General features: G+C 40.2%; 1 protein-coding gene across 2 annotated transcripts in view; it reads left to right on the top strand.

Annotated features, from left to right (window-relative positions):
- The window catches only part of cnstb (consortin, connexin sorting protein b), a 17375-nt gene extending 4937 nt beyond the window's left edge, over window positions 1–12438 (top strand). Inside the window, exons 3-11 of one of the 2 annotated variants that reach the window (XM_035679336.1) lie at window positions 1065–1174; window positions 4202–4232; window positions 5645–5731; window positions 5861–5972; window positions 7031–7052; window positions 7154–7223; window positions 8207–8475; window positions 10767–10911; window positions 11070–12438. In XM_035679336.1, the coding sequence (XP_035535229.1) occupies window positions 1065–1174; window positions 4202–4232; window positions 5645–5731; window positions 5861–5972; window positions 7031–7052; window positions 7154–7223; window positions 8207–8475; window positions 10767–10911; window positions 11070–11278 (1055 nt within the window). In that variant the 3' untranslated portion in view covers window positions 11279–12438. Of the gene's footprint in view, window positions 1–1064; window positions 1175–4201; window positions 4233–5644; window positions 5732–5860; window positions 5973–7030; window positions 7053–7135; window positions 7224–8206; window positions 8476–10766; window positions 10912–11069 lie in introns of both variants that reach the window. The other variant, XM_035679335.1, reaches the window with a different exon arrangement.

Here is a 12438-nt window from a genome sequence, read left to right as displayed (position 1 = left end):
ACACACACACACACAGGTAAATATAAGCAGACTGACATACTGGTTGTCAAACTAAACCATTTTTCCTTCCACATGTATACATTAGAATACTCCAGTGAGTATTAGTATTGAATTTTTTTCAAGTGCAAAAGACAGATTAGAGAAGAATGATCAAAACTGATGCAACACATAGAGATACCAAGATATCCTGACTTTACTATGGATCAAGATCCAAAAAATGATGTTGTGTGTGAATTGCATGCTCCTTTAAGCAGTAATGTTGTATCACAGATTGATTAAACAAACCAACAAATCATACACCACAGCAAAGATACTATGATCAGAATTTACAAATCAAGGCTTTTGGAAGTTAACATAATGTTCCCTTTTTTAAATTGGTGACATATTGGTAATATAGAACATATAATGAATGGACATATATTCAATAAGATCAAAATATAAAATAGTTGATGTAATAACAATGTAACAATGATCTATGTAATGATATGGTAAGAGTCCGGAAGTAGAAATGAGTAGGATAGGTGTGGGTAATGTGGGTGTATGTTTTGATGTGTGGCTCTGTGGGGTGAGGAGTATTGCATATGGTGTCAGATAGGAAAGAAGAAACAAAATTAAATACAGAATAAATAAAAATATATAATATTTATATATAATAATAATAAAACAATATTAATTGATAATACTATATGATATTTTGATTTACTATTATGATCATTTGTATTGTATTTAAAGAACAGAGGAGTTTTTTTTATTTTTTAAATTTCATTTAATATTTATTTTCAAATTAGTTTAGCTTTAAGTTTAAGGGGAGATGTTGCCCAGGGGAGGGCGCTGGGCTGATGTAGGTCTTCCACTCCCAGACGGTTGGGGAGGGAGTCTGTCCATTGAGGCGTAGCATTCTCTGTTTTCTTTGTGTGTTGTAATTGTTAAGTTTTATATATGAATGTGTGCACACATCCAAGGGAAAGGAGATAGGCCCTTACAACCCTTCCATAATGTTCCTGAAACATGTGAAGTATTAGGTATATTTCATTCTAGTGTATGTTTGTGTTGTATGTTTCCAGGAATGGTCTCCGGAGATGGACCGCCAGGCCCCAGCCCAGAGCTGCTGGCCTCCCTGCAGTCCCTCAGAGAAAACACTGACTATACACTGCTGCCACACTCCCTGCACCAGGTGTGTGTCTGTGTGTATGAGAGAAAGTGGAAGGATTCTTTTCTCCCAAATCCATAGGGAAATGTGTCTTTATTTAGTCAGACAGAATGGTCTCATGTGTGGGTGTGTATGCATCTACATATGTCTGAGTCTCTGTATGCTTACATCTACAGTATTTGTGTGTGTGTGGCAGTCCTCCTGTGTGACCTGATTACAAAGTAACAAATATAACAAATCCCTGAGGTGGTGTTTCTCAAACGTATCAAAGTAGCTTGTTAGAGCATGCAAATGCACTGAGAAAGCTTGGTTTCAAATTTAAAAAGGTCAGCTGTCTGAAAATCTTTCCTGTAAATGCATCACTTAAGGAGACATGAGCAGTAGTAACTGAAGCAGAAAAGAACATTTATGCAACTGCTCTACTCTGCAGGTGCAGGGATTTGAACTGGCAACCCCTCTGCTCTTGTTCGCCTGCCGTGCCTCAGATTACAATTACAGCATTCAAACAGACATGCTAATTAGAGGTGTGATAAATATAGCTTGGTTTAGTCTCTGTGTTTAGTTTAAAAGGATCAGTGGTTTCATGCAATACTTTGTAGACCGCAATTTCCTAACAACACTTATGACAATTAACAATATGATTCATTTGTCTGAGCCATGTTTTAAGAAGCATGTAGTTTACTTTGCTTCACTGCCAACTGCAGTAATTACTGAACAAAGGTGAAGCTGTTTTGCCTAAAATGCTAAAAAAGGAAAGGAGAGGCAATCCAGTTCAAATATTAATTTGACGAAAGAACATGGTGGTCATACATTTGGTGAAGAGCGTATTATGACTATGATTATCAAAATGTATGACTTGGGACATGACATCAGAGACTTGAGACATGTTCAGATATGTTCAACATGTAGGCCCACTTTAGCAGGAACATGGTCAGTGTCTTTCGCTCTCTATTCGACATGAGGGTCCTTATTTGGTCATATCTGCCAGCATCTGCTATTCTGGCATACCAGATATTTCATGGCCTGAATTCATTTATTAAATGCTAAACATACCCAAAAGAACAATAATCCAAAGAGGAGAAAATAAAAATACAAATTTCTAGGCTCTCATGTGAGTTTGCCCCTGATAAGAGGTTTGGCTCTTGGTGACCCAAGATTTTGATGAATGTTGGATACAGCTACAAGTGCAAACAAAAAAAATTAAATGAGAGAATACAAAAAAGGTCACTGAATTATCAGGGAAATAATATCTGTGTAAGAACGAGGTTCATACGAAGATGGATGGATTACTGAGCGGGCCTGCAGGGCTCAATTGTAGGGGCCTAGGGGGTCAGGGGGCCCTATATTAGAGACTCTCTTTGAAGTGATAGTTGCTAACATTAGTCTTGAGTTTTTTATTGCTGATCACAATCTGAATCCTTCAATATTCTAATATTGGGTATTTTCCGATTGAATGTTTGATCTAATTTATTTTCATTAAACTGATGCTACAAGGCTACATTCAAATTAATAAAGCAATCTCTCAACAATTCTGCTGAATACAACCTTGGCTTCTTAGAATATTTTGTGTAGTGTCCTATAGTATAAAGAAGCCTGAAGTTCAGGTATAATTTTCAACCAACCACTTTAGACTTAAAGCTAACCTAAAAAATGTTGCTGAAAAGTATGCAAAACAAGTGTGAGCAGAATGCATTTGTGGATGTGATTGCTGAGGGGGGCCCTGCTGCGAGGCAAGCAGGAATTTGGCTGGTGTGCTCTTGTTCTTCTTACTGAGTAAATAAATGATCTGTTTTCTCACTCAGCCTGAAGGTAACAGTGCTTCTGTTTATTGCTGTTTAGCAGCAACAACTCACAGCAACAACTAGAAGAACGCAGACACATTGAGCCTACACAGCAGCTAGTTAGAAATAGAAATATTAAGCAGATTAAAGATACAATATGTAATTTATTTTTCTAGGAATCTCTCACATCAAAACAGTAAGAAAAGACATAGTTTGATAGCGTTGTGAAGTAGCGCAGGATCATGGGAGATGTTCTCTTCCCCACCATTGCCAACAAGCAGTCAGCTTCTCCCAATTAGGATTCCTTCAGTGTTTATTGTTCAGACGTTTTTACCAGGAGCCAATTTATCCGCAGAGCTCTCCCTCTCTCCAAAACAAAAGGACCCGGAGATTAAGGCCCGTAAAAACACTGAATAAAGTAGTTGCACCATAAAACTGACACCATAAAACTGACGCTGTTTAGCAGACAGAGGATGTGCTGGAGGACTAAAATCCGTCATCCGGTTTAAATATATATTTAAAAACGACCTAGATCTAAAAAGTATATTGTAAAAATGTGGCTTAAAACTGGAAAAATAAGTAATTTATGACAGCTTCTTATTCTTCAACAATGCTGACACATGCACAAAGGGTATTGATGTCATTTACAGGTGACCGGTGAAGTTACAGATTTCTTTGGGTTTGAATCATTATTGGAAACATCTAGGGTAACGGAAGTACGCAACTAAACATTTTAATGCAGAAATGTTACATTGATAATGTAAATATTCATTAGTTGCAGGTTTAAAACTACCAGGTATCATGGAATTACAGAAGGATATATCTGGATATAAAACTTCCTCATTTCTAGATTTACTAAATCAGTCGACTGGTTGGGGAGAGGAAGCTAAAAAGCTGATGGGAAAAAATCCCATAGAGACACGTTAATCCGGACCATGAGTAGTTGCATGTGACTTCATGTCTGACAGGGTGTCTGCATGGCTCTGCCTCTTGGTATGTCGCTGTCATGTGATCTTCATCTTTGAAGGAATTTGGTGAATTTCAAACAAAAACATCTACATTTGATTGAACACCATAATTAGTGGTTAGCATGGTTTAAGGACACCGTGTGCTTTGAATGCCGATGTTTCACGCTGAAACGCGGTTACATGACCTGTTTGTTTAGTTATTTTAAGTCACAGAGTAACATGTCTGATGCTAGTATGTACGAACTGTGTGAATCAGTGTACTGTACCTCTGGTTTATTCAATTGTCTTGTTTTTTTTTTCAGATCGCAGAGGCCTACTCGCTCAAAGAGGACTGTATCCTTTCAAGTGCACAGTGACCTCATCTTTTCTGTTTTTATGAATTGTGACATTTGCCAATCATTAGTATTTTCCAGCTGAGCCAGACTGGCACATGTGATGATAAATAAATGTAAGAGAGTAAGTGCTTCTGTGGTCTAGGATGGTGTCCACGTTTGGTGGGGAGCAAAATTAGGCCTGTGCTGATCTGTTGAAGGAACACATGACACTGACCTATAGGGACAACAGTAATAATATCCAGCTATTTGAAAATGGCAATAAGCAATTGAATGTTTGTTTGGCCGTCTATCTTCCTTTCAGCCCTCCTGTCTTTCTCTGCCTCGTTATTGTTGTTGTTCATTTGTCTCGCAGCCACTGGGTGTTCCCCATACTTTGGCTGAAAGCCCTGAAGGCTTGCAGTGGTAGTTTCCTCTGTCTCCGTTTCTTCTGTTGGCCTGGCAACAGCTGTCGGCCCTTCTTGCCGCAAGGAGGTCGGTGTGTGTTTACGTGTTTATGTGCGGGGGGAGGGAGAAACAGAGGCGGAGAGAAAGTAGGAGGACTTGATGCACGGTGAGGAAGGACTTGTGAGATAGAACAAGAAAGATGTCCAGTCTGTTAGTGAAGGGGTGACCTTTTGATTATGAGAGAATCTTGGTTTATTAGTATTTAAAAGGTGCATGGTGTGTGAGTCAACAGCTTAAATTGAAGTATTTGTTTGCAAAAAGGAATTGGTTTTTGTGTCATGGGAAAAACTGTAACAGACCCTTGCTGCACAGTATAATTTTACATAACGTGTACATTAACTTCTAACTGTTCCATTCTTAATACAATTCAATTCAATTCAATTTTATTTGTATAGCGCCAAATCATAACAAAAGTTATCTCAGATTATAATAACAAGGTCCAGGGTGTAGGATTTATTGACATCTAGCTGTGTAGTTGCAGATTGCAACTCACTCGCGTCACCTTCCCTCTCCAAGTGCGAGGTAGAAACTACAGTGGACATGAAATGCACAAAAAACGTGCCCTGTCGAGAGCCAGTATTTGTTTTGTTTGCTCTGGGCTACTGTAGAAACATGGCAGCCACCATGGAACAGCTCATTCTAAGGTACAAAATGACAATTCTTATTTTTGGGTGATAAGACACTAATGAAAACATACTTATATTCCATTTCTACCAATAGACTGAAATGTTACACACTGGACCTGGTTCTTGCCATCATACAGCTGCGTTGTAGACTAAAACAAATAACAGCAACAGAATGAAACAAATGGGTTTCTTTCAAATTACACTCTAGGCTAGGGATTTCATTTGGCTGCAGTGTCATCTCATTCAATGTTAAAGCTACAAAAATAACGAAAACTGTAGTTAATCAAAGATGTATAGATTGAAAGGCTCAGTTGGTGTCTTTAACTAGCGATGCTACCAGACCAGTGGGCCATCCGGTTCCTACAGCTGGAAAAGCTCTACCATGAACGTTTGCTGTCCAACCTCGCCACCCTGCAGGAAAACTGGGGTACTGCATGCAGCTGTTTCTTCCCTCTGTATAATATTATCAAACACCTGAATGCAATTCTGTGCAATACTGAGAGAAAAAGTGTGTATGTGCATTTATTTTGTACATGTGTACTCCACGTGTTCCCAGAGAGTCAGTGGAGGGAGAAGAAGAATACTGAGAGCAGCCTGCCCGCTGAGACAGACGGCGTCAGTCAGAAACACATTGAGACCCTGAGCCAGATCTGCAGGACACACCTCAGGTACACTGCAACACACAGTGCAGGATTTCTCAGATGAAATCTAAGCTTGTTAAGCTCAGGAGGTAGAGTGGCTGACTAATCAGAAGGTTGGCGGTTTGATCTCTGGCTATGGAAGTGTCCTTGAGCAAGATACTGAACCCCAAATAGCTCCCGATGCTGTCATCACTGTATGAATGTGTGTGAATTGGTAAATGTGGCATGTAGTGTACAGCGCTTTGAGGGGTCGGAAGACTAGAAAGGCGCTATATAAGTACATACCATTGACCATACCTGTATTCATAAACAGCCTTTTTATCTTGTGATTAATACTTCTACTTTGAATTAAAGTTAGACACAAAAGCAGACCTTGTCATTAAACTTGCATGCAGTAAAGATATGTTTTTGATGTTTCCCACACCTCAGTACTCAAACTTCCACTGTAAACAGCTCAGCTTCTCAACTATATTCCTCTCATGCCATTCCCTTCCATTGCCTTCATCACTTTTAGTGCCCATTTTGCTCTACTTCTATCTTCGTCTCCCATATGGGCACACTGAGGAGTCACGTAATGCATGAAGATACACTGAGGCTATAGACAAACATGGGACTCATTGAGAAAATCAATATTTCTGACGGGGCAGAAAAGATTTCCGCAGGATTGTGATTTCCACCCGACACATAAGACACGAATACCACTGGTCTGCATGCCAGACGCTGTTGTGTCCCGCCTATCCTGTGACTCTCTTGGTATGTTATTGCATTTTATTTGTTGCAGGTGGATTTAATTTTTGAGAACAGATGCCAACTTCTGCTGGAAAGGCCTGAAGAATAAACAAAGGCCATTCCTAAAATGTATAAAAGCAACACCAGTTTGATTGATAGCCTGATAGTTGATAGTGCACAATTTCGGAAAAAAGCTAAAAAGGAAGATATCTCTTTTTGCAAATAAACCACACGTGTTAACCTTGTCTGACATGTCTCCACCTCTCTTTGCCTCTCTCTTTTTTTCTCTTTCTTCTGCCATCTGTCTGGTCTTCCTGTCTTGGCTTTCCTGTGTTCCCCTCTTTGGCATCACTCAGACCATCCACCAGTGTGGGACAGGTAAGACATGTGAACCTTTCCCTTCTATACTGATCTTTGCTCAATTAAATATAATAATAACTTATAGGATACTTTATTATCAGCTATGTTTGATTCAACAGAACACGCTGAACACGACTCTGAAAGACGTTCAGAGCGAAAACGAGACACTACAGCCCTGTCATGATAAAGGTAAAGCCACTGCTTTGATCTAAATGCTAACTGCGCACTAGCATGGTCACAATGATTTTTATTATGAAACCCACTGCTTTTCTTGGCAAGAGATGCCCTGCATAGCATTCAAGCGCTAGGATTAGCCAGGCGTCCTAGTTCGTGCAAGTGTGAGTAGATTTCTGCCAGAAACCATTGTTGCTTAAAACTTAGTAGTTTTGTTTCCTAAACCTAAACCTCCTGGGTGAAAACGCCGTGTTTAACCCATCCACCATGACTTTCTCTCTGGGACTTTGTCACTCTTTATTCATCCTACTTCCTAAAGTCTCTGTCAGGAAGCTTTCTGTACATGCCCTGACGTGCATAGGCACCCGGCCAATCCTAGCGCTTGAATGCATAGGATTGATAATTACGCTAACAAACTGATGTTAAACAGGTACCTTTCCAACATGCAGAATAGCAGGTCCTCTTCCATTCAGCCAATAAATTCAAGAAGCTGCAATTGTGCACGTTGGCTCACTGGAAAGGCTCTGCTAAACTAAATGGAACAGAACGTTAACTACTATCATTGGTGACACCTGTGTTAACCCTACTATTTCATGTTAAAATGGCTGCTGTGAAAAGGTCTATTGCAACACTGTCTCTTAGCACGCTTTGCTATTCATTTCCATCTAAATCCAGCCTTCATCCTCCTCGTAGACACATCCACACATAGACTAGGTAACACAAATGTGTCTAAACTTGTCATCACTTATTAAATATTCCAAATTATGTTTGTCAGCAGGAATGAAAAACAAATGGACAATGGCAATGGAAAAGTGGAGACCAACATATATTAGATTACACTTCCAACTGACCTCCTTTAACAATGGTTATTATTACCATGACCTTGTCGTGGACACATTAGGCTACACGGGGCCTCTGTATCAATACGTTCACATACTGTAAGGTTTGAGTAATAATCCATAACCAATACTCAATGTCCCATTTCTCCTACATTCCAGTCAACAGTCCTGAAACACACCAGGATGAAGAACAAGAGCAAAGCACAGAGAGCTCAGAATCAGAGCAGACAGGTCATCGGGAGGGAGGTGAGGATGAGGAGGAAGAGGAGGAAGGAGCAGAAGAAGAGACGTATGAGGAAGGGCAGGAAGTAGAGGAGGAGGAGGAGCCGTGTGGGGAGACACCAGAGGAAGAGGTGAAGGTGGAGTGGCCAACAGGAGTCCCCCAGGCTTCAGACAAGGACCTGGCTAAGCTGTCCCACACAGAGGGGGTATGAATTTGTGTCTGCTAGTCTGTTGTTTGTTTGTCTAGAGGAGGTGATGTAAAAACAAGCATTGTAGTAAAAGAGATGATCACAGAATATGATTTGGGTATGAGATTAATGTATAACAGAGAACTGTTTCCTGGCCTGTATCCATCCCTCTCCTTTCCTTCCTGCCTGCCTTTTTCCTTTCTCTTCACCATCCATGTATCATCTCCTGTATCCTTCCTTCCTTTCTCTGCTGGATCTCCTCTTTTTTTACCGTCTATTATACGTTCCGCCTGCAGAAAGAAAGACTGTATTTGTTTAAGTTCTACTCTCTGACCCACAGCTCTTTGTCTTTGCTGGGACACTCCCATGAATGATCTCTGCGATCCCTTGGTGAGATCATCGCCAACTTCTCTATGTTCAAAAACCTTCATCCATGCTCACTGGCGTGGCCTGACACTTGGGATGTATACTCTGCCAAATGGGTTAGATTACTGAGCCGGGGCCTGAGCCAAGACATCATGTCCTGGCTCAAACACTGAGCTGAAGGGGCCTGGTTCTTCCTAGAGGTGGGGATGAAATGGGGATGGGGGTCAGGATCGAGGCTATTATGTAATCCAGTGGAGGTTTAAATGGGTGGGACATGGGTGGGACTCCCTATATTTTGTAATTAAAATATTTTGGAGAGGTTATATAGGGTACTAGGGTTTTTTTTACCAAGTAAGTTTTAATTTTTTTCCCCTTTCTCTTTTGCAGTCACTTCGTAAGAAATACAATTTGTGTCACTAGACTACCACTAGAAAATACACAACAGCAGTGCTGGAATAAATGAATGCCAGTTGGACAGAATATAAAGGAAAAAAAAGAAACACTACAATTCTATTGAGTTTAAAAGGATAACTTTAACATTTGGTATGAGTTGGAGGGTTGTAGTGGTACAGATATTGGGACATCAACTAAGGCATAAATACATATATATAATTTCTTACATGCACATTGTTAAGACTATCTTATACCTGTACTGTACATTCAGAGCCCCATATTATCTTTAAATTTTACTACTGTATATGTTTTTTTATCTTGTGCAATTATTTTTATTATTACACCATGCCACTACCTCCTGCTGTGACCTGTTCCACCAATCACATCTGTATATATAGTATACATATTGGTATATATATATATATATATATATGGTAGCTCACTGCTCATTCAGTCCTCAGCAGGTCACCGGCTGTTTTGACCGGCTGAACAAAACTGAGCAGCAGGCAGCAGCATTAGTTTATGTACTATATAATAGATCACTTTGCTGACAGTTTGACCATACTGTGTCCTTTCAAACACAGTAGAATGAAGCATTAGAAATATTTGAAAGACGGGTTCCTTTGTTGTGGATGAGTCATTTTTTTATGATGCTTTGTGGCTTTGACTGTTTCTCTTAGTCCAGTTCTATTTCTGTCTGGCACAACACCAGCTGGCTGAGAGATCATCAGTTACAGGACTCATATCCTTTGCTAATGTTCATATATCCATACCACTACCACTAACTTATAACATCTTACGTGAAATTACTTCAACAACATTTCTTGTGGCAATAAAGGCAATAAAAGGCAAAACATTAAAAATAAATGTCCCTGTGTGTCACTAATGTAGCTTTAGCCAGTTCAATTTGTAATGCACCTATGTGGAGATTTGTGATGATCACTGCAATATTCTGCATGCTGTTGACCCACTGACCTCAGCTGATAATTGACCTATAAATGATGTCAGCAGCTGAGGCTGACAGCTTGAGAGATGACTCCACCTCAGTAGTCAGCATATGACCGTGCTGTGTGTTACTGTTTCTGCTCAGTGGTTTGTTTAGAGATTATGATTAGGTCAAAAGGTTTTCATTAGGGTGGGAGGTGTTTAAGCCTTGCATTACTGACTGTACAGCCTAACTGCAGTTTAAACAGACATTTTGTTTTTTCATGACCATGGCTCTGGAGGGCTCAATGGTGAATTCTGGTGTCCCAGAAACACCCCCCTCTGTGTCGTTCTGGCCTGCTACTTTAGGCCAAGCAGGGGTCTTGCCTCTTCATCCAACGCCACTGGCTGCTTCTTTTCAGGCTCTGGCCTCTGATTCATACATGCTTCCTCCTCAACTGTCTTTCTCCATTTGAAATTAGTCTGCAGGTGGAACCTGTTCACTCCCTATTACTGATAGTGTGTGTGTGATTACTCTTAACATTGGGATGATTTCATCGGGTTCTGGGTAAAGTGATCCCAAAAAACATTAGTAGTCATTTCTCTTGTTTCTGTGTCTCCTCCAGAGTTCCTCCCCTGATGGTCTTGTCTCCATTCTGAAGAGGAGGAGAGCATCTCTGGATGGATTGCCTCCCCCAAGCAACAACATCACTAAACAGAACTCCAAACGCAAAGTTCGCTTCAGTGAGCCGGAGGACGGCATTGAGCAAGGTACAGTTGAACTCATCTGTAATGTGAACATTTCTATCAGAATGTGGAGGAAACCTGAAATGCATGATTTATGTATCTGTATGCTACTGTAGACAAACTGTCAAAATATGTTGACACCATAAAGAACCACATTACATTTGTCCAATTCTTACTTGTAGATGAGGTAGGTGGAGACTCCTGCCTGATCCTACTGCTGCTGTGTCTGGTTACCGTGGTGATCAGCATAGGCGGGACCGCCCTCTACTGCACCCTGGTGGACACTTACTCCAACATTTGCACCGACTTCACTCACAACGTCGACTTCTACATCACAAACGTACGGAGGTTCCTTGAGGGGCTCGGACACTGGCTGCCCCTCCGGACTTAGACACTTTCATCTGAGTTCCAGACATTTGTACTTACTGTAATGGACAATGTAAAATAGAGAGTGAGGATGAGAGAGTTCCTGAGTACGACTCGATTCTGCAGTTTGAAGTCAGCGTGACAGGCATGGACCTGATGCTGCCAAGTCTTTAAAGCTTTGACTTCTCCTACAGTAACTGGAGTCTTTTATATGACGAACCTGACCTGTCAGTCCAAGATTTATGTATAACTAATGGGTGCTCAAAGCAACACCAAACAGTAGAAACTGAAAAACCACAAGCGTGCATGTTGTGGGATCAGAGTTTAAAAACTCTTTTGTCTACTTTTGGTTGTGTGGATATTTCACCTCAAGCTGAACCTTACAGAGGGCTCACAACTCTCAACAATATTTTTATTTTTAACAGAAGTAGTTTATCTGTGTACTAGTGGTTCGCTCACATTTGTAGCAGTCGTAGCTGTGTATACATTTGTCTTTTGTTCCTGTTTTATTTAGTCTTATACAAAGAGAAAGCGATCATTAGAATCATAGCATTGTGTGTTGTTCTTTTGAAATATTAATGGACCGAATGATGATTTATATTTTTTAATTTTAAACTCATGTTACCATTTCCTTTTGTTCTGTTGACCCATCTCTGTTGAATGAATATACTGTAGGGCTGTACACATATATCGGACACTTTATACAGCACGACAACAAAGATTTATATTATTTTGAAAGATCCTGATTTCAGATACAGCCTTTACAGCCTTTACTACATGATCCTTGTGTTTACCTCAATACAAGTGATTACTCCTAACATTCCTCTATCATCTCAATATGAGCAGTTCAAAGAGACGCACTGTACTGCATGTGATACAGGTACGTACAAAGTGTCCTATTAAAAACAAAGCACAGCATCATAAAAACAGTCTGCATGAATGATGTTGTATGTGTAGATTCAGGAAGAGTGTGGCTCCTGGTATAAAAGAGAGTCTACCACCTTATAACACAGGTAGTAGGGTGTAGGGTTATCAGTATGCAATACAGTAATTTAACAGCTGCTCCACAATCTCAGGCTCTGACCCTGTATTTATACTTTTGGTGGTCAATGTTTTCACATTCACCGTTAAGTGTGTTAACCCTAAAATTCCTGCACTACAACTGTCTTGAAAAGGAAAATATCT

The sequence above is a fragment of the Morone saxatilis genome, unplaced genomic scaffold, assembly GCF_004916995.1.
Source record: "Morone saxatilis isolate NCDOM2014 unplaced genomic scaffold, NCSU_SB_2.0 Contig7, whole genome shotgun sequence".
Lineage (NCBI taxonomy): Eukaryota > Metazoa > Chordata > Actinopteri > Moronidae > Morone > Morone saxatilis.
This window is presented reverse-complemented; position numbering and strand designations above follow the sequence as displayed.